Source organism: Crocuta crocuta, unplaced genomic scaffold, assembly GCF_008692635.1.
Source record: "Crocuta crocuta isolate KB4526 unplaced genomic scaffold, BGI_CrCroc_1.0 scaffold172, whole genome shotgun sequence".
In the NCBI taxonomy this organism is placed as follows: Eukaryota; Metazoa; Chordata; class Mammalia; order Carnivora; family Hyaenidae; genus Crocuta; species Crocuta crocuta.
The window spans coordinates 3,387,719-3,414,903 of NW_027528872.1; the positions used below are offsets into that span (position 1 = coordinate 3,387,719).

General features: G+C 46.0%; 1 protein-coding gene across 4 annotated transcripts in view; it reads right to left on the reverse strand.

Moving 5' to 3' along the window:
• Window positions 1-2,180: 2,180 nt before the first annotated feature.
• Window positions 2,181-27,185, reverse strand: part of APLP2 (amyloid beta precursor like protein 2) — an 84,467-nt gene continuing 59,462 nt past the window's right edge. Inside the window, exons 5-18 of one of the 4 annotated variants that reach the window (XM_077756532.1) lie at window positions 26,305-26,501; window positions 25,715-25,923; window positions 24,186-24,353; window positions 20,818-20,948; window positions 19,638-19,712; window positions 18,291-18,449; window positions 17,064-17,192; window positions 13,386-13,485; window positions 11,727-11,879; window positions 10,107-10,142; window positions 6,970-7,055; window positions 5,506-5,580; window positions 5,001-5,156; window positions 2,181-3,669 (exon numbers count right to left, since the gene is read on the reverse strand). In XM_077756532.1, coding sequence (XP_077612658.1) covers window positions 3,568-3,669; window positions 5,001-5,156; window positions 5,506-5,580; window positions 6,970-7,055; window positions 10,107-10,142; window positions 11,727-11,879; window positions 13,386-13,485; window positions 17,064-17,192; window positions 18,291-18,449; window positions 19,638-19,712; window positions 20,818-20,948; window positions 24,186-24,353; window positions 25,715-25,923; window positions 26,305-26,501 — 1,776 coding nt within the window. In that variant the 3' untranslated portion in view covers window positions 2,181-3,567. The remainder of the gene's footprint in view (window positions 3,670-5,000; window positions 5,157-5,505; window positions 5,581-6,969; window positions 7,056-10,106; window positions 10,143-11,726; window positions 11,880-13,385; window positions 13,486-17,063; window positions 17,193-18,290; window positions 18,450-19,637; window positions 19,713-20,817; window positions 20,949-24,185; window positions 24,354-25,714; window positions 25,924-26,304; window positions 26,502-27,185) is intronic. The other 3 variants (XM_077756535.1, XM_077756533.1, XM_077756536.1) reach the window with 3 other exon arrangements.

Genomic DNA, 27,185 nt, shown 5'->3' on the forward strand with positions numbered 1-27,185 from the left:
GGGTGAGGGAGGCCTGTGAGCCCAGTTGCCAGCATGTTCGCTGCCTCTGTACTGAACCTGTATGGGTTCACGGATGGTGACTGGAAACAGTGCAATTTCACCAGCCTCAAACTCCTCTGGGGCCCATTGACTGGAATGCTGGTAATGGATAAAGGTCCTAGTAGCTGACCAGTTGGATGGGTCCTAGTTGACAGGTACCAGCTGTGAGGTGACCCCCAGGACGGAGGTATGGCAAACAAGGGAACTACTGGAACAGCTCTGAGCCTGGATCTCTGCTCCATCCCTTACCAGTCGAAAGACCTCTGCTTTCTCTAAGATAAGAACACTCATGCTGTAAAGGTTAAGACAATTAAATGAGACGCTGCATGTAGAGCAGCTAGCAGATGGCAGGCACTAAAATAAATGGAGCTGGGCTGTTCGATTTGGAACCAGATAAGGAATGCTCAAACTACACTTTCCAGCTGATATGGCAGAAGGTCAAGTGACAACACTTTCAAGACCACTCTAGCAGAAACTGGCTTTAAAAATTAAAAGTTTCCTTTCTCCTCCCCACGCTCTCCTGGTAGCCATATGATGGCCAACACAGGAGGAAGAGGCAGATGGGGAAGTGCTGACGGTTACAAAGAACCAGCCTGTTCAACTGGTTTGCTCCGTGGTGTTTCCTGGCCACAGGTTCATAACGTGCACATTCATTATATTCTAGTACCGTAAGCAAGATTCATGCATTGTACATACATGTACATTTACATACAGACATATGCAATGTTACCTCAACTGCACCATGTATTTAAACCGGCCTTACAATCAGCTGTGGTGAGGACACTAAGATTAGCCCCTGAATTTACTCTTATACATGAAGCTGGACATTAAAAATACTTAAATCACTAGTGAAAACCACCCCCAGACACAAAGTGCCATAAGCAGACAGCAGGTAAACAAACCTCCTTCAATGAGAAAACAGCACCTCCTAGTGGTACATCATTAAAGAAACAGAAATCAGGGCTGGAACTACTTCTCTGAAAATCCAGACACAAGCCCCACTCATTCTTTCTAACTCCAAAACGAAAAGCCTCATATTAATAAATATTAGCTCAAATTAAATTTTGCTGTACATAACTCTCAACTAACTTTCCCTCTTATTTTTTTACTACTAGAAAGAGAACGTGTACATGAGTAAGAGGGTTAGAGAAAGCAAAGGGAGAAGAAAGAGAATCTCAAGCAGGAGCCCCATAGTGCAGAGCACGACACAGGGCTTGATCCCACATCTGGGATCATGACCTGAGTCAAAATCAAGAGTCAGATGCTCAACTGACTGAGCCACACAGGTGCCTCACACTTTTTAACTGACCACGATCAAATAAATGATTGCTACACACTTACAGGAAATGAATAGCTCAAAAGGAAAATGTAATTTAAAGAAAATTTAAAATTCTGATGTACGATTTGTCATCATGAAAAGGGATGTCAAAGAATAAAATAAAGCAGCTCCTATGAAATTTTAAACTTAAAAAATTCACAAGGCTATAAGATAAAGCAATCACCCAGATTATAGACTAAAACTACATAAATAGAATTTTTTTAAAAAAGAGGAAGCAATCGGGGCACCTGGGTGGCTCTGCTGGTTGAATGTCAGACTCTGGTTTCGGCTCAGGTCATGATGCCAAGGTCTTGGGATTCAGCCCCGCAAAGGCTCCATGCTGTCTGAGGCCTGCTTACAACTCTCTCTGGCCCTCTCCCCGACTCCTGCTCTCTCTTAAAAATAAACAAACAAACAGGAAGCCATCAAGAAGTACAAGGTTTAACCAAATTAGCATTTGAGAAAACAAAATACAGTGGAGAAAATCAAAGATACCTGCCTTCAGATTGAAGGCATTGTCCCTTAGTTTTTTTAAAAGATTTTATTTTTTTAAAGTTATCTCTACACCCAATGTGGGGCTCGAAGTTACAACCCCAAGATCAAGAGCCACATGCTCTACTGACTGAGCCAGCTGGGCTCCCTGAGTTTTTAAATAAAACTGGAATTGAAGCCTAGGAGCCCAACTTGCTGGAGCAGAGGAATTCCTGCCCCTGCGTGCACCTGGCAGCCCCCTAGGGAGGGAAGACGTCCTGAGTCTGGAAAGCAGAAGGGTTAAAGCCATCATAACAGATTGACACCGGGCCAATGAAACAAGGAGTCGTGGTGGAAGTTAAAGTATTTATTGATGTGTTTAAACTGTACATTCTCCACAGATCAGATTAAGGAGTTTGTGGGTGAACTTTATCTGTGCATAGTGGGAAGACACGTGGATAAGGTGAAGGGGAGGAAGAAGAAAAAAAAAAAGTCACAGGGAAATAGAAAAAAAATACACCAGAGGTTACCAGAACCTTCAGAATTAAAAAAAAAAAAAAAAAAAAAGGTGGGGGGTAGAGGGAGGAGGAAAGAAAGAAGAACAGAAGAAAAAGAAAAAGCTGTGAGCATCATCCACTATACAAGCATCACAAAGACTCAGGTGAAGGGAACAATCTCCAAAATTTTCCACGGTGTCTATAGAGCGTTTTGCATAAAACGTGGAACATCCTCCTTGCACGTCAAAGCAAGCCCCCCACCTTCCCTCCGGGGCCTGTGGTCTTCTCCCAACAGCAGAGAGGCTGGTGCCGGGCGAGGGCGGGCAGAGAGGTCAAGGAACAACGGGGAGGGATGAGGGCCAGTGCCTTCCGGGGAAAATGTCCAAAGAGGAAAAGACAGCACATATGGACGTTACTTGGCAGGGAAATGAGTAGTAAAAAGCTACGGTCAGTAACGGCAGACAGTGGAAGAACGTCATATACAAACTACAGGCTAAATTCTGTGGAAGAACTGGATTTAGAAGGAAAGCAGTAGTGGATGCCCTAACCTGTATATGTGAGGCTCGCTAAAAGATGCTGGGGCTCAAATGCTTTTACCCTCCTTGGTGACACCAAGGTACCCAGCACTGGGGACACCTGACTTCCAAGAAACTGGTCCTTTAAAATAATTTTGCGAGGGCATCATGACATGTTTGAATGGTCAATTACGGTTCCCTTTTATGTTTTGTTTCTGGGCAACTTTCTGAAAACTAGCTCATTTAAAAAGGGAATACTGACTGCCTTAGCTTGATTTTCTTTTTTCCTAATAAAAACCAGGACAAGTGCATGAGCCTAAAGGAGTGATTTACACAATGTAGCTGGAACGGCCTGCATGTACAGTCTATCACCGAAAACCAACATTTCCCATTTACAGAGCGCATATGTGAGACAATACAATAGAAGTGGGATTTCTGATTAATTTAAAAAAGAAAACTACATCAGTCAAATATCTGCAATAGATCATTTTTTCATTTAAGGTTTATATATCATATATTGTTATATTAACATTTTTCACCCATTTAAAAGAATGGAGATTGTGATTCTACAGTAGTACTTTAGAGTCCTAATGATCCAGAAGGTCTGCACATCAGATGAATCCTCTGGAAGCAACTGCTGGGCCAGTAGTTGATCCAAAACGCGGGACCCCTGCCGGCCCACCCGCAGCGCCTCCTCCAGCCGGCGCTGCCACGTGCTTTCTCCCACTTAAATCTGCATCTGCTCCAGGTATTTGTAGGTCGGGTTTTCATAACCATGGTTCTGCATCTTGTTCAGGTGACGCTCTTCCGGGGTGAGCATTGGGTCGACCTGGAGGAACGAAGAGGGAATATCACTGCACTGTACCCAAAGAGGACTGCACAGGACACCAGAAGACCTGAGCTGTTGGCTGCGCACTCCCCTGGGAAGTGAAGTCCACCAGGTGTTCAATTCTCATTGGGTACACCAGACAAGAGCTGGGGGGGTGAGGGGGGAGTGGAACACAAGAGGAGGAGAAAGAAAAGAAGAAAGCAAGCTTCTGAAAGCTCAAGTCCTAAAAGCTTCGTCCGACTTAGAGAACAGAGGGAACTGAATTCGCTAGCACCATGGTGATGACCAGGTCTCAGTACTGCTATTTACTACTCCAATCCAGGGGAGTGTTCCCTAGAAAATAAGAGCTGGGATCCCAAGATCCACGGGGGTCTTTTCCAGCTCTGAAATTCCACAACGAGGGGCGCCTGGGCGGCTCAGCTGGGTAAGCGTCCGACTTCGGCTCAGGTCATGATCTCGCGGTTCGTGGGTTCGAGCTCTGCGTTGGGCTCTGTGCTGACAGCTCAGAAGCCTGGAGCCTGTTTCAGATTCTGTGTCTCCCTCTCTCTGACCCTCCCCTGCTCATGCTCGCTCTCTCTCTCTCTCTCTCTCTCTCTCTCTCAGAAATAAATAAAACATTTTAAAAATTTTTTAAAAAAATGAAATTCCACAATGAGGTCAGTGTCCAGCAGGAGGTGGGCATACATCTGAACCAATTTTCCATATTCTTTATCGTATTCATTTTCTGGAACCAAGGCACCCTGGCCGTTCCTATTCCCCACCACAAAATGAGTGGTAAGCAGTTCTAATTATGAACCAGCAGAAGACGGAACAGAAAATAGCCTGCTCTGGCTCTAAATTTCCTGTTGCTTTTCTTCCCCGTTAAAAAAAAAATACTACTCCTTTTTCATATTTTTAAGATTTGATTCATTCATGACTGCCATGGTTGCCTGATCCATCATATACCTGGGTTGCTCCTTAAAAAAAAAAAAAAAAAAAAAACAACAGTAACAAAACCAAAAATAAACATGAGTATCAACAATCCTCATTCTCAAATATCTAACATACCTGAAAGAAGAAAACACTCATGAAATTCTCACCCTCCGCAGCATAAAATACTCTTATGGTTTCCTCACACTCACAGTCAGAGCTGGCAACAGCCCTCTGTGATAGGATCAAGATAATTCGGTTGGGACTGATTTCCAAAGCATGATCTAATAATCCAGTGAATAATTTGATTGAAGTGCAGCGCCCATGCAGTTAAGATGTCTGAATTCCATAAGCCTCCCTGACGGCACAGAGCAAAGCACCACCACCTCCAGGCCAAGTCACAAGACAGCCGCGCTACTCACCTCCACAATCCCGTGGCTGATGGTGCCATACTGTCTCTTCCTCAGCATCACCAGGCTGATGACTATGACTGTGGCGATGGCCACCGCGATGACCAAGAGCCCGATGAGGGCACTGCTGCTCAGACTGAAATCCTCCCGCAGTGGTCCCACGGCTTCCTACAATAAAGACAGGTGTGCGACAAGTCTCAGTGACCATTTGCACAATGTGAAAGATGGCAGGCGGGTGGCCAGGCTCCTGCAGTCATGACCCCGACACCGAGGCAGCTCCGAGATGCTGCTTTCCAGGGAACTGTCCCTGCAAGGAGAACTCCCACTTTTCCTAATCTCCACGGAGATCCTAACTTTAGCTTTCTTACCCAAAAATATGGAAAGGTGGGGCTGGGGGCCTTTGAGAACGTGAGACAACGGGCATCTTTCTACCTTCCACTGGAAATGAGAAGACACGAGAGAAGCAGCCGAGACCCACAGGAAACCTGGCCTTTAGGTTCCGGGACTGAATACATACCGGCTCTGTCTCCAGGCCACCAACCCTCTCGGCGTTGAAGATCATTTCCTTAACATCCAGGGTCTCGTCGATGACCTGGAATGGTATGGGAATATCAGCAACTGGGTGGGAGGGGACATTCAGTATAAATGGAACTGCTTCTCTTCTCCTCTGCTTATTTGGTGGAGGGAGGCAGATACCTGAGGACACCCACTAACCAAGCAGTTCTGTCACGTTCTTGCAAATCCACTCACCAAACCCCTGAAGAAGCAAGTGTGCACACAAGTTACTGTGTTGCCGCTGGTTCCCTAAGTGTTTCCACTTGCTTTGTCCTTTAGGTAACCGTTATGGAGACACATTACAGGATAAATTACCAAGAAGTCACCTTTAAGTATCAAACTCAGGGGGTGCCGGGGTGGGTCATTCAGCTAGGTATTTGACTTCAGCTCAAGTCATGATCTCGTGATTCATGAGTTCAAGCCTCATGTCGGGCTCTCTGCTGTCAGCTCAGAGCCTTGAACCTGCTTCAGATTCTCTGTCTCCCTCTCTCTGACCCTGCCTTGTTCACAATCTGTCTCTCTCTCAAAAATAAACAAACATTAAAAACAATTTAAAAAATATAGGGGCGCCTGGGTGGCTTAGTCGGTTAAGCGTCCGACTTTCGCTTAGGTCATGATCTCGCGGTTCGTGAGTTCGAGCCCCGCGTCGGGCTCTGTGCTGACTGCCAGCCCAGAGCCTGGAGCCTGTTTCAGAGTCTGTCACTCCCTCTCTCTCTGACCCTCTCCTGCTCACGCTGTCTCTCTCTCTCTCCTAGAAATAAATAAAACATTTAAAAAAAAATATGTATATCGGGGCGACTGGGTGTCTCAGTTGTGTAAGCGTCCGACTTAGGCTCAGGTCATGATTTCACGGTTCGCGAGTTCGAGCCCCGCATTGGGCTCTGTGCTGACAGCTCAGAGCCTGGAGCTGCTTCAGATTCTCTGTCTCACTCCTGTGCCCTTCCCCTGCTCACTCATGCTTGCTCACTCTCTCTCTCTAAAATAAACATTAAAAAAAAAAAAAACCCTCAGCTGAGGATAATCCAGAAATGTCAGTGATAGAAAATGATGAAAACTAATAATATGTATAAATCAGAGGCAATGTAAGAACCAAACCTGACTCTATTCCATTTACAAGTTATTAAATCTCTATACTCACTTGAAAATGGCCTCTCGTATTTTATTCATGTCTTTAGTTGCAAATATATTTCCCCTACTGTGTGGCACAAGGAGACAGCTATGGCTGAAAAATAATTCTTTATTCCTTCTCCTACCCAGATGCTAAGGAATACAACGGATTTGCGGGGGCAGTTGGAGCCCACCCATCTTCTCCCACATGGAAGCTCACACATGGGAGGTTCATCTGGAAAGTGTCTACAACAATGCCACTCACTCTAATTAGTCTCAAAATTAAAACAGGGCACAGCGGAGGGGAGAAATGGCTCACCATATTTTCATCCACTTTATTCTTACTGTTAATCACTTTCTCCTCAGCACCGATCAGTCCTCCGTCCTGCTCTCCCACTCCAGATCCTGTGTGGAGAGAGATCACAGCTGAGTGTTTCCCAGGGTGGACGGATCGCGTGCTAACCTCACAGAAGCAGGAGCCCTCACTGACTGCCTCCCCCGGTCCTACATGATATGCTACTTTGTTCCCATTTTTAAGGATGCACTGTGCTCTATAAGGATGAATGGTACAGGCATTTTTCAGAGGACCGATGGGTTTAATGGAGGAAGAGAGAGTGCTTACTTAATACCCAACTTGGAAAAATGCAATGCTAGCCTTCAGAAGAGAATGTTCATTGTAAGATAAGCAGAAGTGGAGTCCAGAGGCATTCTAGCACAGAAAAACAGGGAATATCCCCATGTGATATTACCGAGCACCTCTGAGCCCACAGCCTGCTCCTTCAGCACCCTGGGCTCCCTTTGGGTGGAAAAACCATCACGCCGGCAATGAATCTGCACATTTGCCTCAAGCCTCATGTTTTATCCCACAGGCAATTCTTTTTGCCTAAAATACCCTGACATCCAACTCTTCCTAGTTGTCCTTCAAGCTGCGGCTTCTCTTGGGAGACATTCCCAGCTCACAGCACTTGAAATCACTGTTTATCTTCATTTTCTTCTGTGTCTCCCTCTAGCCTGCAACCCTCTGCGGGCCTGGATCACAGATGTCACATCTTCAGCAGTGATTCGAGAATGAGCAGGAAGGAGGCGTTCCACAGACAGGGAGAATTCGAACATGAGGGTGGAAGGTTCCTTTCTATAAAGGGAGCAAGGCTAGCCACACTCCTCTTGTCAAGGTCAGACATCGCCTGAGCCCACGTCACTTGTGTGTGGCACTCCAAATGACAGCATCCAAAGATGCGGCTCGACTGAACCCAGCACGAATCCAGGCAGAGGAAAACTGCAGAGCAATCCTCTTTATTTTTAGTTTCAAAAACCATGTGCTTTCTACCAACCCTATAAGCTTTTTGTTAATAGTTAAGATACACAGTTCTATATAAATGTCCACACTTTGAACCTTTTATAAACAGAGCAACCGGACGGCACACTCCTCATTCTAAGGTGATCACCTGCATATGAGTAGGACTGAAACATGAGTATATGCCAAGCACTGCTGTCCCTGGGCTTGCGAGCCCAGGACACCAGGACCCAACAGAACAAAGCCTTCCAGCTCACGACCAGGCTCGTTGTTGACACACAGCCATCAGTAACAGCTACTGCGGGTGCGGAATGTGCGGGCTAGCTAATGCGTTCGCTCATCGGAAGGCAGCCCAAAATAATGCTGGTTTTTCCTCAAGCTTTCATCCTCAAGAGGAATTTCCCAACTTGATTCTAGGGGAAGTTAAATCAGGGCTGACTTTTATAGTCTCAAAATGCCACTTAAACAGCAACAGTGCACTCCGACTGAGAAAGAAGAACCTGGCAAGGTGCCGTCTCAGCAATGTTGTGGATGAGCAACATAGTAAATTCTATCCCTTCCATCACTTTCTCTCTCCTCCTCTGGATTTGTAAGGTCAGAGGGCATAGATTCCTACATGAAAAATAACACGGCACTGAACCAACTAATTTAAAGTCCTATGACGAGTCTAAACTGTTCCGATACTCCTTTGGTGGTATAACTCACGTGTTCTCTTAAACACTGACCAAAATCACCTTGGCTCTTAAAAAAAAGGCATAATCAAGTGACGTTAGAGAACAAAAGTTAATGTTTAAATTATTCCAACTAATAACAATTGAAGTATGTGGGCGAAACCCAGGTAAACTTCTAGGAGATTCGTCTTTATAAATATCTAAGATGCACTGTTCAGAGTCACCTCCGAGAAGAGGCATATCCAAATAGAACAAAACCAAGCATTTAACGTAGAAGTGATTTTTGTAAGGTTGAAATGGCACTCTTCAGTTCTGAGAAAAAGCCATGGCACAAACAACATCAAATTCTTAGAGAACACAGCCTGGTGCATCCATAGCCGGCCAAAGCCAGTGGGCTCGTAACAACACACACTAAGAACATGAAACATATGCACTTATTCACAATGACCCCGGGGCCACGGACCACCCAACAAGCTGGGGAAATGTAGCGGCCTTTTATGCAACAGAAATTGCACAGGCTCTGAAGACAAAGGAACTGGGTTTAAGTTTGGATTCCTCCACTTCTTACAGTCAGGACTCTGAGCGAATCATACAGTCTGAGGCTTTTTCAACCACCTAATCTGTCAGAGACAGCTGAAGCCCCAGCCAGCAGGTGCGCGCAGCGCAAGAAGTGAGGCCACGTACGTGAGGCACTCAGTGTGGTGCCAGGTCCCAGCCTGTTCTGAAGCTTGGACACTCACTACCACACAGGAGTCCACTTGTCACAACCTGTTCCATCCATCAGCTTCTAAGTGTTTGAGGAATGCTAAACTCAGGACGGAGACTAGTGGTAACAGACAGGTGGGCACAGACACAGGGCCGGGCACAGTTAAAAGGAAAGGGCAAGATGTAGTAGGAGCAGCAGAGGTGGGGGGAAAGAGGCAAAAGAAATCGACTCTCCACCTGCCCCCTAAATTAAGTATATTTTCAAATATACTAGCAATTCCAACCAACCTGTTTAAGTTGGACATACGTATAAAAATCTAACCAGATGAGGGGTGCCTGGGTCATTCAGTCAGTGAAGCGTCTGACTCTTGGTTTCAGTTCAGGTCATGATCTTGCGCTGTGAGATGGGCGCAAAGCCAGCTTCATTCAGAGTCTCACTCTCTGCCCCTCCCCCAATTCACGCTCTCTTGCTCTCTCAAAATAACTGAACTTAAAAAAACAAATCTACCCAGATGAACTGTTTCATAAAAATATCTGTTTTGGTTACTCTGTATTCCCTGGACATCCAGAAAGGAAGTTGAGGACGGGCACCCTGTAACCAGTACCACGGACACTGGGTTCTAAGCGCTGGCCCCAGGGCAACTCTGGCTCCCCTCACAGCCACAACTCGAGAAATGAAGTGGAAAAATCTCAGGTGATGGTATGAAACAGAAAATGAACCTCCCGACACACGGGGGAAGTACAGAGGAATGGAGGTCTTAAAGGGAACATCTTTGACAGACCAACCTTTTTTCATTGGATGGTACAACTCCGGCTGAGTGTCTAGCAGAAAGGAAAACAATAAAACAAAAAAATAGCACAAAAAGGAGATTAAGAAAGAAAATGGCTTCTTTCAAAATTGCTATCTTAGAATTCTCTATAACGTAAATAAAAAGTATTCTTCCTTAAAAACATGCCTGAAATATCCCATAAACAAACCAGCAGCTAAGAGCCACACCGTATGACTGGAGGGTAGGAGAGAAAGAAGTAAGTCTGTCTTGGGTCTTTGGGAAAACATTCGGGCAGATTCCCAAATTATTTAGCTTAGCCCACAAAGTTATTTTTCTTAGAAAATAACAAAAATACAGTCAGTATCGATTGTGGTTTTCTGACAAGGAGACCGGGTTCTAGTGCAGACCTGCCTGAGATGCCCTCACCCCAAAACAGGATACATAAGCACGGCCGCTCTACAGGCCCACGCAAGCATGGGATTTGTAAGTGCAGGTTTTAGGAACGAAGTGGGGTCTCTTTACTTCTCTGGCTCCTTTCTCATATTCTGTTTTACTACTGCAGGGTCAACCGTGTAAGTTGGTACCTTTGGGGTAACTTGTGCAGAAGGGATTCGGTTTGAGTCTGAAGGCTGAGCAGGATGGATGTCCCCCAACCTCCCCATTTAGCACCTTCTTTGGGTCTCCGTCCCGGCACTGCTACATCTGATCGGGGGTAGGCGACAGGACCCAGGACTGCAGGACCACATCAGCTTGGGTTCAGATCCTTCCTCTCCACCCACAGGCTAGGTGAGCCTGGGCAGGCACTTAACCTCTTTAAATCCTGGAATCCCCAGATGAGGACACTCCCAGTACCTACCTAAGAGGGCTATTTTGAGAATTAAATGAGAGCATCCGAGCACAGCGCTTAGCTAAAGCTGGCATAATGATAAGGACTCTATAGCTGTGGCCACTATTTTTATCATCACCACCATCAGCAGCAATAGCAGCAGACAAATAAATAGAAACTGATTCCACAGCCTGGTCTCAGGGCACCGAGCTTAGCAGCTTGTTTATTTCTGGTGCAGACCCACAGCTTTTAAAGATCCTTTTAAACATCAAGAACCAGCAAGGGAATAGAAGAACGCATGAAAGATAGGGAGTCAGAGGGACATTGGCTTCTTAGTCCCCTGGCACCAGAGGTGTCACCTTGAAAAGTCACCTCTGTAGCCTCTCCACTGCCTGCTCCCTGGCTTATTATGAAAAGCTAATGACCTAATATAACACGAAAGTGCTCTTTAAGTAGCAGAGTGACTTCCACGTGCAAGACGTCACACACTCTGGAGGCAGCTGACAGGACCAGAAAAAAGAGAGGAAAAAAAACCCAGAGGGGTTCAGCAAACCATCTATAAAGTGGGAGAAATAGTACTAACCTCACGGTGATACTGAAGCTAATGATCTGAAGGCACCCAGCAAGGTGCCTGCATGTAGTAGGTGCTCAGTGAATCCAGTCTCCATCTCCGTGCCCAACTGTCACCAGGAAAATAGCCTCCCTGACACAACCCAGGTTCAAAATTCTACCCTCAACTTTCTAACCCAGGCCACCAGCCCACCCCCACCCCCAGACCCACCGAGAAGCCGTGCTGTCAATCATACACACCTTCGTTCTCAGGTAAGGACGGGAAAGGATGGAAAGGGTGGAATGGCGTGATCTCATCACTCTCCTCGGAGCTCACCCGGACGTCCATGGGGGTTTCCGAGATAGAGGCCGTGAACTGGTCCATGTCCGCCCGCTGTTCTTGAAGTAGCTCGTCTGACAAAGAGAGGCACGGCAGGGAACCGGCTTTCAGAGGGACCGCTAGTCTGAACAGGCGGATTCATAGCATTATGGAACTTGGGATCTGCTGAGGGGAGCATCTCGCCAGCTCGCAGTGGACGACGCCCTCCTGCCTGCACCCCTGATCCTGTAGCACCGCGGAACCCCAGCACCCTGTCCCGGGCACTCCTCTTCTTTATCAACTCACTCTGCTTCAGTGGTTTCATCCAATGGCACAGTTTTAAATACGCTCCATAGATCACGACCCCCGACTCACTGAACAGCCCCCTTTACACCCCTACTTAATGCCCAACTTCTATTTTATCGCGTACAACGAATACGCTTTTCCTCAGTAAAGTGCGGCATCACCATCCACTCAGCTGCTGACCATGGCAGGCTGGGCACTACCCTCGATGCCTTCCTGTCACTCACCTCCGGCATCCAGCCCAGCAGCGCACCGTTCGCCCTTCCTCCGCCACGCACCCGAAAGCCCCCACATCTTTTTATTTCCTCCATTATCATCTCAGTGCCATGACCAGCATTTGTCGCTTGGATTTTTACAATTGCTTCCTGGCAGGTTTCTAATTTTAATAGCACGTAGCAGCCAAGTAATTCTTTTTTTAAATTCGCGTTCTTTTTAAAAGCATAATCCAGATCTGGTCACTCCCTAGTTTAAAATGCTCTAACAGCTTTCTATTTATCCTACAATAAAACCCAAACTCCTGGATTTTGCTAAAATCTCTGAACAAATTGGCCTCTGCCAACTTTTTTGGCCCTGTCTCTCCCTCCCTAGGTCTAGCCACACTGATCTACTCAAATGTGTCCACACTGGACTTAAACTTCAGGCCTCTGAAGTAGTCATTTCCTCTGCTAACAACGTTTTTCCCCCTGTGGTCTTTGCATGGATGGCTGCTTCTTGTCATGAGGGTCTTAGGTGACTGAGCCCAAGACAAACCCCCTGACCACCCAGCCACTCTCCAGCATTCCACACTATTTTACGCCCCCACATGGCACTCCTTCTCGTTTTCTGGTCTGTCTCTTACTATAACGTGACCTCCAGGATATACGGTCTGCTCATGCACCATTTTACCTCTGTGACACACAGTAGACACAATAAATATTTGCCAAATAAACCAAGATGAAGACGAGGGGGGAGAGAGGAAGTGAGAATGTGTGTAAAATAGGTGCCTTGAGATGCATCAGCAATTAACGGGGAAAAGGGCAACAGGAAGCTCTCCTGGTCTTTGCAATTTCACACCCTCGATGTTACCCTTCCGGTGGTTAAGAAACTCAAGGATCACTCTGTGGCTCACCGCCAGGACATCTGTCCTGGGTTACTCCTTGACCTTGCCACCTAAGCCCCAGTGAATTCCAGACCTAAAGCCCAGCGTGCTACCGCCCAGCTTCCTGGCCCTGGCCGGCCCTAGTTCTCTAACCTTGTACAGCTGCCACCCCTGAGCTCGGCCAGTCTCCCCCGGACCTCGGTACAAACACAGCACCCACCGATTTCCTCTTGGATTTCCTGGGCTACGTAAGGTACTTTGTAGAGCAGTGAGAGGCTTTGGTTCCTTCTCTCTTCAATCACATGGAGATGTGTCATCACCTGGAAGTACAGTATGGTGGAGAGGCCTCGTTACCGACAGAGCCAGGCCAGGATGAAACTTACAGACAGGACACATGCACACACTTCCACAAAGATCAGCAGAAAAAGTATATTCTCTGCAGAGTCCAGCAAAGCAGCTGGGCAGAAGAAATGCATTAATCCCCACCCTTATTTACTGACCACTGAAGTAGAACAGCCCCCCTTATCTGTGGAGGGTATGTTCCAAGCCCTCCACTGGATGCCTGCAACTGCAGACCGTACTGAGCCCCACACATACTGCAGTTTTTTCCCTTACAATAAAGCTCAACTTATAAATTAGGCAAAGTTAGGAGATTAACAATAACTAATAACAAAACGGGACAATTATACTGTAGTAAAAGTTACTTAATGGGGTCTCAGTCTCTCAAAATATCTTCTTATACAGTATTTACCCTTCTTCTTGTGATAATGTGAGATGATAAAATGCCTATGTGAGGCAAGATGAATGATGTAGGCACTGTGACCTAAAGGTAGGCTACCACTGACCTCCTGATGATACATCAGAAGATCATTCGCTCCCGGGCTACGGCTAACTGTGGAGAGCAAAGCCTCCAATGATAGGGGGCTGCTCTACGGGAATATGTTCAGACTGTAATACCCCTTGGTGATCTGAGACTTTATCCAGAGAGTGCTTGGAGTTAAAAAGAAAATTTTATTTAATTTAAAAACTTTCACTAGGCAGTAATTCACTTGGTTTTTATAAGAGGTACTTACTAACTGTACTAATTCAGCTTAAAAGAACCCTGATTTAGTTTTTTAAATGTTTATTCATTTTGGAGAGCATGAGCAGGGGAGGAGTAGAGAGAGGCAGACACAGAATCCGAAGCAGGATCCAGGTTCTGAGCTGTCAGCACAGAGCCTGGTGCAGGGCTCAAACTCATGAGCCGTGAGATCATGACCTGAGCTGAAGTCAGACACGTAACTGACAGAGCCACCCAGGCACACCAAAAGAACCCTAATTTGTACAATGAGAGACACTAGGTAAGGTTTTGCTGAGTGAAAGAGTCAATTTTTACCACTGGTCAAATTAGATGGGGTAAAAAGAGAATGAAATCACTGGCTAAAAGCAGACTGGCAATGGAGAGGGAGCCATTCATGGATTTTGCTTAGTGAGGGAATTGCTTGAAATGATTATCGTGGTGAATAACAGAACTAATTTATTCATATTTAACTAAAGTAGTTATTTCTTCACAACTTTACACTGAGGTATAAGTAAGCCTGATTTTAAGGGGTGATAAAGACTCATTTACCATCCATCTTCCACGGTTCACTACCTTTTCTGAATGCAACAATCCCAGATTGTTCATGCTTTTAGAAAAGGGGGGGGGGGGGAGCCATCAAAACTGGCCATTTACTTCTGAAGCTTTTGGGTAGAAATCAAAGGTGATGTGGGCTAACATCCACCCCAAGGCCACAGTGAGGCATGCTGCTGTAGCTCACGCAAGCCAACTCAGGACGGTTATGCCTAGCTGGTCACACCTGCACTTCCCATGCTTGTCCTAAAGAGGGTGCTCTAACCCAGTGGATTAATTATGTGGGCTTGAAGCCATTTAACATGGTCAAAATGGAAAAAAAAATTAAATGGAAAGATGCTTTTATTGTAGATTGATGTCTCTCTGACCTTTAAAAGCAGGGATGAAAGCAATTTAATTTTATATTTGCCATTCTTTCAATCAAGGAAATTGATGGGAAAGCACAAGAGTAATATGTGCCTTAGAGAAAAAATGCAAATGGAAACAGAAAATGCACCACCCACAGTCCTGGTGTGTGTTGACATTGTCATACTTCAGATGAATTAAGGACCCCTTGACTGAGGACGGTTCCTATGCCCACAGGAGAACTAGACCACAGGGGGTCTGGACAGCAGTGTCCTCATGGTGAGCTGTGAGCTCACATGAGGGGTAAGAGCACCATCCTACTCACATCCCAGACCAAATGCGCGCGTTACAATAGGCTAAACATATTCAGCATTTTCTAGAGTGTAGATTAACACAAAGAGACCATGCAAAAGTTCATGTAAGTCGGCAGCCAAGGTTCACCAGAACTAAGGACTAAGAGCACAGAGTGACTATCACACAGGAGAGCTGGTTCCCCCCTGAGGTCTGCGAGGAACGGGGGAGAGTTCCACTTCCTGTGCCATCTGGTGGGGCACTATGTGATCTTGCTGGCACACTACTCATTCCCTAGTCCTTTCCTTCTAGTCTCACCATATAAAAATGGCTCTTTTTCTGTAAAATACTACATGATAGTCTAGTTTTTCCACCCAAAAAAATGAACAAAGGTCTCTTATTTCCACCCTCCCAAACCAAGGAGACCTGAGAAATCAAGCCTCTGTCAAGATGGATGCATTTCTCTGCTTACACCTCCTGGAAGCCATGCTAGGACTTGGCCTTTTGCCTTCTCCTCTACTGCAGCCAGCTTAATGCAAGCAAAGCCTTGAGCTCCAGGCCCCTGCCCCAGATGCCTCCCAGGGCCCCCACAGCATCCCTGTCCCCATTCTCTCACTCATTCCCCCCAAGTGCCCAACGACTCGAGTCAACTCTATGTTTAAGGATAGTTATTTTTCATCTTTACAGTAATTAATTCCATGCTGACTGTGAACTGCTCAAGGGGACACAAGGGATCCAGCTTTGCAAGGTCAGATGCTAGTGGGGTCTGGCATGTAGACACTAGGCACACGAACTTCTCAACCAAGGGAGAAGAACCACAGACTTCTCAACCACTCCAGTGGCAAGACTCCTAGGACTTCTGGGCAGGCTGCCTCACAGGCCTCGTACACACTCAGCAAGAGGCTGGGAGGGGGGTCCCTGGGGGGATGCGCAGGTATCCATGGGCAAGTGCATCCCACAGACACGGGACCGTCAGCACAGCGCTAAGTTTAAAAAATGAAAGGAAAGAAAATAAGATCAATCGTGTCTTCACAAGGCCCTCTAAAAAAAAAAACCCAACGGGCTAAGCTATTAGACTTGCTGGTTTACAAGGAAGCCAGCAATCCTGCAGGCAGGTGGCTTATGTACAAATACAGGAGAGTAAAACGCGAGTTAACACGTGGACATTACCGAAATGAGAAAGAGGGTCCAGACGAACCTCTTGCAGGTGACTGCGAAGGAAAGCTGGACCCTCCACGAGACAAAACCAGCACCCATCTAAACTAAAACTAATGTACAAATGACACCAATTTTTAAGAACTGCTTGATACAGTTGTCTAGAAAAAGATTTCAAATATTAATTCTGGTGGTACCCTACATCAGAAATAAACAGATTTAAAAAAAAAAGATTAATAAATGGACTTATCTCTTCAATACAGTCATTCATTCCTAAACTTTCAGAAACTCTTTAAGGAGAAAGGACTTAAGACAGTATGGAAAAGAGATTTTAAAAACTGTATCTCTGCAAAAACCAACTCTTGTAAGCTAATAATCTAATAACCATTTGTCACTTTCCAAGCACAACTATCGGTGCTGCCCGACCAGTGGTCAAAGCAGCGCCTCCCCATTGGAGATCGTCTCCTGCCGGAATTTCGACAATGTCTAGCGTACCTGGGATTTCATCTGGGCTGCCTTTTCTGGGTCAACAGCCAACACATGCTGGTAGTGACGGATGGTGTGCAGGCGATCTTTGTTCTCAGCACGGACGTAACGTCTCAAGGCCTGCAGGACGCGATGAGGCTGCAAGAGAGAACAGTAGTTTGAGTACAGATACTACAGAACTGAAAATAGGCAGCAAAGCACAGCTTAAAAAAAAAAACTCACCCAAGAATGTAAAGGTCAGCCAGGCACGAAAAAGGAAAGCTGTGCTTTTTAAAGCTTTTAAGCTTCCCAAGTAAGAAGAAACTACCTTTCTACATAACGTACCAAAAACTAAGTTGCAAAGTTATTTGGCTCCTCAAGGAACAGTATTTTCCAGGATCTCCAGGCCGTTGGCCTCCTTGGTCTGTCCTCTTTCCTGAGCTCAGGGTCCAACACCTTAATTACACGGTAGACAGTCCCTGTATCACCCAGAGAAGACTTTGCTTGCTCACTAAGAAGGATACCAATATCCTTCTTTCCAGTACTTTCCATCCCCCAAAAGTAAGGTAGGTTAGAGAGAAAGATGAAGTGTGAGATCACTAGCATAAAGGGCTTCGATATAAGCCCCTTTACCCTTTTCTTCATAATCTTATTACAACAGAGCCTATTCAAAAGCCATGTTTTTATTCTTTGAAGCAAAGCTACTACAAAGGGGCGCCTGGGTGGCCCAGTTGGTTAACCGTCGGACTTCAGCTCAGGTCGTGATCTCATGGCTCAGCTCGTGAGTTCAAGCACGGCATCAGACTCTATGCGGACAGCTCGGAGACTGGAGCCTGCTTTGGATTCTGTGTCTCCCTCTCTCTTTGCCCCTCCCCAGCTCACAATCTGTCTCTCTGACTGTCTCTCTCAAAAATGAACGTTAAAAAAAAAGTAAAGCTACTACAAAAATTCAGTAATTGAGTAACTACCAACCAATATCCTCAGGGTATGCTTTCCCAGGGTAAGACACTTCCAGATCACAGGTGGCATATGAAAGCATAAAGTGTAATGCTAAGATGACATAAGAACATACTAGAACATGACACCTTTCTCCCCTCCTCTTCTTTCCTTACCTTCTCTTCCCTTGCCAGAACTCATCATAAATATGTAATTTTTTTGACCTCTGTGTCATCATACACGTTCTACACATACACCACTTTAGAGGAGGTGACATTGAGGGGACCGTTTCTCTGTGAATGGGCTCTGCACATCACTCACCCGTGGTGGGTCGGACTGCAAGGCAGCCAGGTAATTCTCCAGAGCCATGCGACGGCGGTCATTCAGCATAGCTTCTACGCGAGCCAGGTGGGTTTCCACCAGCTGCTGCTTCTCGCTGGCTGCTTCCTTCTCTAGGGCTTTAACCATAGTTTGGAAGTGCTAAACCAGAAAGGCAGGAACAACATGAAATGGTACTTGGAGGAAGTCTAAGCGCACACACAGCAATACCCCAGTACTGTGCCTCCTCGCCCAGAGCCTGTGCGAGCCGGTAACAGGTCCAGAAGAGCAGAAGCAAGGGTAAGATGGAAATACACTTTATCTGATTGCTGTCAGGAAAAGTACTGCCTTATCTAATGACAGCATGTTAAGTCTGAGGGGCAGGGGACTTCTTAGCACTTTGTCACTGAAATCCCTAGTGTAGCAAGCCCAATGCAAGGTTTCTCCATGTGCCCTGCACAAGAAGGAATGTTGCCCTTTCCAAATTGTGGCAAAGGTGCCCCAGTTCCAAATCTGGAGACACAGACCAACAGGAGCTATATTTTGAAATCTATCCCAGTAATGTGGTGGGTTATGCTGAGTCATCCACACTGATGTCCTGAAGGGCAAATTATCTGTGAAATACCTGGCCAGGCCGAAAGGTAAAGTTTAAGGCTGTGGAACTAAATTTCCCTGCATAGGATGCATTGGCTACGTAGAAATGAACACTCTTAAGATTTTCTTGACGACTGCTAAGAAAGAAAAGGTGTTCCAACAGAGTGTTAACATCCTGAGAAGAAAGATTTCAGTTCATCATAAACACAAACTGATTTAAAATGCAATCAGCTTTATGAAACGCTAATCAGTCTTATAAATTGCTATCCCTATTCCTAACAACACGCTCTTCTATTCAAGGTGGGGTGCAGCTGTTGCTGATTCTAATGTTACATTCTTGCAAAGTCTGAGATGAACTGGTATCATAGTGTTTTACTGTCTGGCTTTTGACTTTTCAAGAAGTCTGCAAAAAAAAAAAAAAAAAAAATTTTCAAAACTGCTGAAAAACAAATCACAGCCTAAGAACGAAGATGAACTGAGGAGAGCAGAATTAACAAACACAGCCAGCTAAGGTTTGCTTGCTGGCATGAATTAGGTACATTCTGGTTGGTTTGCTTTCCTTGTACCATTGGTGATCAATTCTAGAGAATGCTAGTTGAGAGGTAGGGGGAAAGAAAAAGGCAAGCCAGTTAAAACTTCCTGTAACATAAGCTCTCAATTAAAAGAAGGTGTCAAATGCTAATTTCCGGGGCTGTGGCTCTGACTGGACCTTAGAGGACCAGGCTGGAGGCTGTGTCCCTGGAAAACCCATCTTACCTGAATGAGAGTCTGCCGCTCTGCTTTTGGGAGGTTCTTGGCCTGAAGTTCAGCCTCTTCCCATTCTTTCTTTACCTAGAACAAAGGTCAAAGCCATGATCATCAGAGACTTCATCTCTGAAACAATCCCATTTTCTAAAAATACCGCCAGGCCCTGAAATCTAATGTAGGAAACCGTGCAAAAGGAAATCGCCTCATATGACCCCTCACGAGCTCAGGGTAGTTTTAGCTTGTTCGCAGAAGTACCATCTCAGAAGGTCCTGGACTCCAACGGTCAACAAACAAACAAGGTCAATTCCATGACCTCCTTGTTCTATAACCTTGGGCAAGTTATTATTTAAAAGTCTCTGTGCCTTAGTCTCCTCACACATACATAAAAAAAGGGGGTGGGGGCATGTTTAATACCTACTTCTCTGAACTGTTGTGGATGAAATGAAGTCAACAAATATTTCCAGAAGCGTAAGCCCAGCACATGTAATGTGTGAGATTTTAGTTGTATTCAGACCTAACAAATGCTTTTCAATTTTCTTTCAATCTTTCTCAGTAACTAGGAGAAAGCTGCACTGCGGTGCTCATGTTGCTCTAACACTTCTAACTTTTTTAAGAAAGCATCCCAAGGGGCGCCTGGCTGGCTCAGTCAGTGGAGCGTGTGACTCTTGATCTCAAGGTTGTAAATTCAAGCCCAACACTGGGTGTAGAGACTACTTAAAAATAAAATCTTAAAAAAAGGAAAGTCTTGAGACTCAGAACTTTCAGCAGACAACAGTATCTAAGCTAGAATATATTAATACAGGTTTGCTTTCATCTAATATATTCTTACAGTTACTTTGTTCTAAACGGCAAATGATACTAGCTTTCTATTTACAACAAAGATATAAAGTTTCCCTCCTCAGAAGAAAATTTTCTTAAAAGCTAGTTAATAGCAAAGAAAAATAACAAGAACATAATGGTTACAGGAACTGCTCCGCAGAGCACTCAGAGGCTAATTATATTATGAGATGGGGGTGGGGCAGGGGGAGGGGCTAGTCACACCCAGAAGGGAGCCCTGCTTTTACTCACACTTCACCTGTCATAACACAGCGTGACCATCTGGGGGGGGTGGTGTCCCTCTTCTTCCACTAAGAAAACCCTACTACCCAGTGCAAAACACCTGGAACAGAAGGGGAGCGCCGAGGTTTACCCTGTCCATGCGGTTGCGGTGCCGTATTTCCAGCTGCTCCTTAGCCTTCTGGAAGCGAGCATGCTCGTTATCATCTGCAGAGGTCTCGAAATACACATCAACATCATTGGTTGGCAGAGGAGTTGGGGGAACTGGAACAAAATCAGAGGGGGTTCCCTTTGAGGGCCAGGCCCAATGTTGAAAGTACATTGTGCTCTAGGAAGGAAATCAAGCTCAGGATTTGCAGAAAGGACTAGTTCGTCTCACACCACGCTCATGGTACAAGGTGCTCCTGCCTGCCAAGACTCCACTTGGTTAAAGTGTACTGCACCCCCTTCCTTCTGTGACTCTCAGCCACCAGGCCAGTCCCTGGCCCCTGCTGTCCTTGGCATCTACTTAAGACTTCAGGGGAAGAAAAGGAAATCACTTCTACACCTTCCCTCAGTTCCTGAAATCCTAGAACCTAAAAACGAATTACTGATTGCGGTCACTGATCGCTTCTGGCCAGAGACCAGGGCAGACATCAGGCCTCTAAAGGCAACTTCCACAAATGCTCCATTTTGAAAGGAACTTCAGCGCTGAATGGTCTTTGCATACAGACTGGTTAGGGAAAGTCCAAACTACTCTAGTTATATAATTTTTTTACTTTTTAATATGACTGAACAAGTCTTAGCCCCTCATACCAAAGATGAGGGACAACACTAAATTGCTATATTTGACAAGGATTCACCACAGAGTGTGAAGGTACGCTGGGCTCTGGGCTCACTGGCCTTCCCAGGTCATCACCCACCAGGGAGCAAAACCCATTAGAATGCACTTTCCTCACTGCTAGTCAAGCTAAGGTCTTACTGGCCCTAGGCAACAGAATTATCCACACAACACAACAACGGAGCTTAGCCTCACAAAGGAAAGGTCTGACAGGACAAGTTTATCTACTCGACCCCTAAAGAAATCCCTATGAAAAACTCTTATTAGCCCAGTTCACTCCCAATTTTCCAAGCCAGAGAGGAAGGATAGAAAACATGCTTGTCCAACTTGCTGTATCATACGTTAGACCTCGGTGGACAGCAAACACCAAACACAACAAATTTCAGTTCAGAGATAAATTCACCTAATTTCCAGAACTGCCTACCTGTAATACGACACTAAAACAACTACAGACCTGACAAATGTACTACAAATCAGCCACTCCAAAGTTCTTCCATCAAAGCATTTTTACTTAGCTGTAAACCTAAAAGCTACAATTAAAATCTTGTCGAGAATATTTGGCTCCTACATAAGTTAAAGAGGGTCACCACAGCCAATTTTCAGATTAACTAAATTAGAATATACAGATTCACAAACCACATTCCCCCTGATAGAAGTTCAGCTGGGAGAGTTTCAAAGCACTGAAGTCCCTCAGTGCCAACGAGCGCGTTGCCATCAGCAACGCACATCTCCAGCTTCAAGGCTTATGTGTTGGAGACGGTCTTCGGTTCGTATCACTGAGCTGGATAAAGATATAAAACACAAGCTGCCTGGATCCACTCCCGGAACAAAAAGGTAAAGGCACAGCAGCCCCAGAGGTCTGGTTCTAAAGATGCGAGGGCACCCAGACCCAGAACCACATCCTTCTGTCCCTGTGAAAACGACTGGCTCACAAAACCTGCACATTCGCCCCCTCACACCCCTTCAGGGGGGAGCACAAATTTGAGAAGAGCCACAGTGATACTTCTGGGCTATCAGAGCGCTCAAGCCAGGGACCCCACAAGTATACGCACACAGTTTCTCTGTGGTTAAGTTCCCCCAGCTATACCCGCATCAGGGAACTCCTGGAGAACTGCCATTCCACAGTATCTTACAGCACTATCTATCCGATCCTTTATGGAACATAAAGCAAGAGCATCTCCATGTTCAGTAAGATCTTTGATGACCCCTGATTCTTCAGACTTCACCCCCAACTAACATTTTGTTGCCCCTTATTTTAAGTAATTTTCCAAAGCAGGAAACATCACAATAATTTCTCTCTCTACATCTTCCCTGAATAAAAGTTTCTGCCACCAAGGTCCCCTTAGGACTCATACTGTTTCCACATTTTTAATGATTTCTAATAAAAACAGCCTCTCCACAAAGGAGCAGCAGTTGGAGTGGAAGTGCTAAAAGCACATCATATTATATGAAGATGTAAAACATCTTTTTGTGGGGCACCTGGGTGGCTCAGTCAGTTAAGCGTCCAACTTCAGCTCACGGTTCGTGGGTTTGCGGTTCATGGGTTCAAGCCCTGCGTCGGGCTCTGTGCGGACAGCTAGCTCAGAGCCTGGAGCCTGCTTCAGATTCTGTGTCTCCCTCTCTCTCTGACCCTCTCTTGCTGGCACTGTCTCTCTCTCTCAGAAATAAATAAAAACATTTTTTAAAAAATTTTAAAACATCTTTTTTTGGGGGGGAGGAAAGAGGAACAGGGAGGTATTTGACTGAAAATCCATCAGAAGCGACGGCCAAAAATCTTGAGCAAATACCAGGAATGACCAGCAATTCATTATTCTAATGAGTTCCAGAATCAGAACAAAGAAATGAGTGCCCAGCTAGAGGATCTTCCAAACCTATCTTATCTACCACTGCAAGATAAGAGAAAGAGGGCCTTAGAAAGGAAGAGAGGTAACCACGGAGAAAAGCAAAGCTTCTCCTACCCATGTCTAAGTAAATCCAACTCAGCTGAACCACTGAATTTCCTCTGTGACAAAGGACACACAAACTAAAATTCTTTCATTCCCTAAAGCTCCACATGATCCAATATTGCCAAAACATTGGAAAAACAGTTACCACCCTTCAGCTGCAGAGCTCTCCCCGCAGAAGGCATAAAGCAAGATATTTCAATACTCTAGACTCCCAGGAGTATTCCTGGTGTCCCTTCTGAGAAGAGCGGTGTCCCCCTTAGCCAACATGTACCATGGGGGCGGGAGACAGGGTAGCTCAAAGACAAGAACAAGAGGAAAGAATGGAAACAAGAATATGCAGAACTCATGGCCAACCTGCTCACCCCTCTGTGCCTTTCAACTAGAGACAGCAGTCAAAGCAACACAGAGGCCCTCCGGGAGCCCACAGATACAAGGAAGGAGAAGAACGAACAGGGCCCCGGCTCTCCGCTGTGCCAGGGAGAGGACACGTCACCACCACCACCACACCACCACCAGACCCACGGTTAGCATGGACGTACAAAACTGGGCTCGTGAGTGCCAACAGGAAAGCAAAGCCTAGGTCTAGAAAGCACAGAGATGAGAAGAAAACGACTGACAGTCAACACCTGAGTCGGCAAGGGAGCACGACACAGACGCGGTCACAGGGACGGCCAGGAGAGACAGAACGCCGGACAGGACAGAGCCGCTGCACGGAGCCAGCGCGCCGGGACTTACTCATCGCTTTACACACAGCCATACAATAATCCTCAGACTCAAAATTGTTCCTGTTGCCTCCGCAGCCACCATATATAAAGCGCACGCACTTTCCCTTGGAGAGGTCGAAGTACCAACGGGGCATCACAGCCCGGCAGGGCCCCGTCATCGCCTCCTGGGAGCAGACAGCTGTGTGAAAACGGTCAGAGTGTCAGCAGGACAGAGGCAGCAGCTTCCATCACAGTGCTGTGGGCCGGCAGGGGGGAGGGGGACGGGCCAGGCCCAGGCAACAAGCTTGACGACCCGCTGAATGTCAGCGGAGGCCAAGACCGGGCGGACCCTGAGAGCCCTGGTGGACCCGCTCACCAACTCGAGCCCGACCTTCCTGAGGACGTAGCCTTTTTTCCGTCCTGACTGTAGTAAAGACATTTAGGAAGTGAAAACAGTGTTTCTCACACGGTCTTGAGTCTAGACTGATGGAGAGGAATTCTGTATCTCACAGCTCTGTGAGCCTCCCGTTTCTGAGATATTTTGCCTGACTTGTCAATCATCGTGGTATCAAGGACCACAGGAGACCAATGCGGGTGAAGAGGGTGTTTTAGTAGTGATAACTATAGGAAATGCTACTCAGGGGTCTCCAGTGTACATTTTCATGTTCTCCAAGATGAATCAGAAACTTCTAGACTGTCGGGACACCTGAGTGTCTCAGTCAAGTGTCTGACTTCAGCTCCGGTCATGATCTCACAGTTCATGGGTTCAAGCCCCATGTTGGGCTCTGTGCTGACAGCTCAGAGCCTGGAGCCTGCTTCGGATTCTGTGTCTCTCTCTGTCCCCACCCCAACTCACAGACTTTCTCTCTCTCTCTCTCCCCCGGTCTCAAAAATAAACATTTAAAAAATTAAAAAAAGAAAAGAAACTTCTAGACTAAGCATTTCCCCTACCAGGGGTCCTAAATAATTCTTCAGATCTTAAATGGCATCAAGCAGACACTCTCCAGCAGGCTGCATGTAAATGGCTCTAGATGGTCCCCCTCCCTCTTTTTATTTGACAGGATGAAAAAAATTGCTGGCCCCGATCCCTCACCAGTAGGTCATTAAAGGCCACCCTCCCAGTCACAGACCTCTTTCTGGTGGACCAACAGGGCAGCCTACAGATGGGAACACACTCAGGAAAAAAAACAAGGAAGTTAATTTCATTCTAGAAGGTCAGGGCTTCAGAAGTACTGAGGAGGGGGTTCCCCCAGGGGAGAGGACGTTGCAGGCTGCATGTGGAAGAATCCCAGCCAAGCAGAAACCATTATTATCTCCCTTATTCTCTGGTCCCTGTTCTGTAGTTTAGTCCTTACAATGCCAACGACAGTTTCTGATTCAGCTCTGGGTCCCTCCCCAAGTGTGGCAGCAGCCTGGCCACCCAGCGCTAAGATGGCACCACCAACCGGCTGGAGAGTGGACTTCACGTCCGCATCCAGGCGCTCTGTACTTACCTGTGATGAATGCAGTCCAAAATTGTAAGCAAATAAATACCAGATGGATTTTAATACGTCAGGTTACCTTTAACATCATGAGTAATCTCCTTCTGTGAAATCGTCCCGTCGCTGCTGGGTTCAGTGGGGTTCTCTTCATTGTAGTCATCTCCTTTAAAGGTGTCGTAGTAGTAATCACGGTCTTCCACCACTTCCTCCCCTTCCTCCTCGTCTTCGTCATCCTCATCCACAGCTGCTTCTGTGAAGTCCACCAAATCTGCTTCGGTAGGAAATTCACTAAAGGTCACAACAGAAAAGGAAGGTTAACACCAATTCCTATGTGCAAAGCACAATGAGTCTCTTCCCTATGTTGAAACACAAAAACAGAGACAGGAAATAAGCTCAACTCACGTTTAGCTGTGCCACTACAGCCCTCAGCCCAGCTACAACAGCAAAGGGGAGTAAGTGGGCAGGCACTGCATTAGCCTGCAGAAAATACAGTGGCCCCAGAATAGGAAGCGCAGAGCTGCCAGCAGGCCTGCAATCAGGGTGACGATGAAATGCCAGCTGACTTACCTCCAACAGGAACAAGGGAATGCCCACTTTATCCAGAAGGGAGGGGCCGGCAGTCCACTGCCACCAGCAAAACAACTGCACAGGTGCAGGAGGAGCATTTACCTTTTATAAATATCATAGTCTTCCTCTTCATCCTCTTCCTCTTCTTCCTCCTCATCCTCCTCTTCCTCTTTTGACACGGTTGATTCAATAATCTTTGTCTGAGGGCAGCACACATATTCAGTGCCATGAAACTGGTCTACCCCACAGGGCAGCAGCATGCCATAGCGATATAAGGTCATCCCCTGAGTCAGACAGGCCTAAAAGAAAGCACAGACCCAACATCAGAACATTAATAAATTTTGTCAAATAGTCCCCGATCACTAGCTTCTTCCAAAAGAAACCCTTATCAAATCACTGTGCGTTCTCTCATGGACACATGAATTTTCTGTCGACAAGTTGTGATGCTATTATTTTAAGAAGATTTACAAATTTTGCTTAACTTGCAATGGATAATCATCACCTGGGCCAGAAACAATGAAAGCCCACAGTTAGAAAAAAACTTAAGGAAAAGGGAGGAGTTCTCGTAATTACCAATGCCGGCTGGAGGTGGTCAGTGATAATTTACATTGCTCACTGTGAGGGCATTGTGTCAGAATCCAACCAAAGAAACTCACTAGAGATCCAACTTAACCACAGAAGACGAGGGTCAGAAAGGGTATTTCTCCTCACTAGAAGAATGAAATGGCATCTAATCCTATGAGGATACATGTTAAGACCTAGATTTTCTAGAATTGGCTATTTCTACCCTAAGGTCCTAGGGGTTGGGATGGCCTCCTTCAGAATTCCATAGATAGCATCCTTGCTTAACAATCTTCATCATCCCTAACTTTAGGGGCTGGATTGTCAACAATGCATTTCCCTACAAAAATATCCCCCCAAATATTTATTTTTATTTAAAATTTTTTTTAAAACTTTAATGTTCATTTTTAAGAGACAGAGAC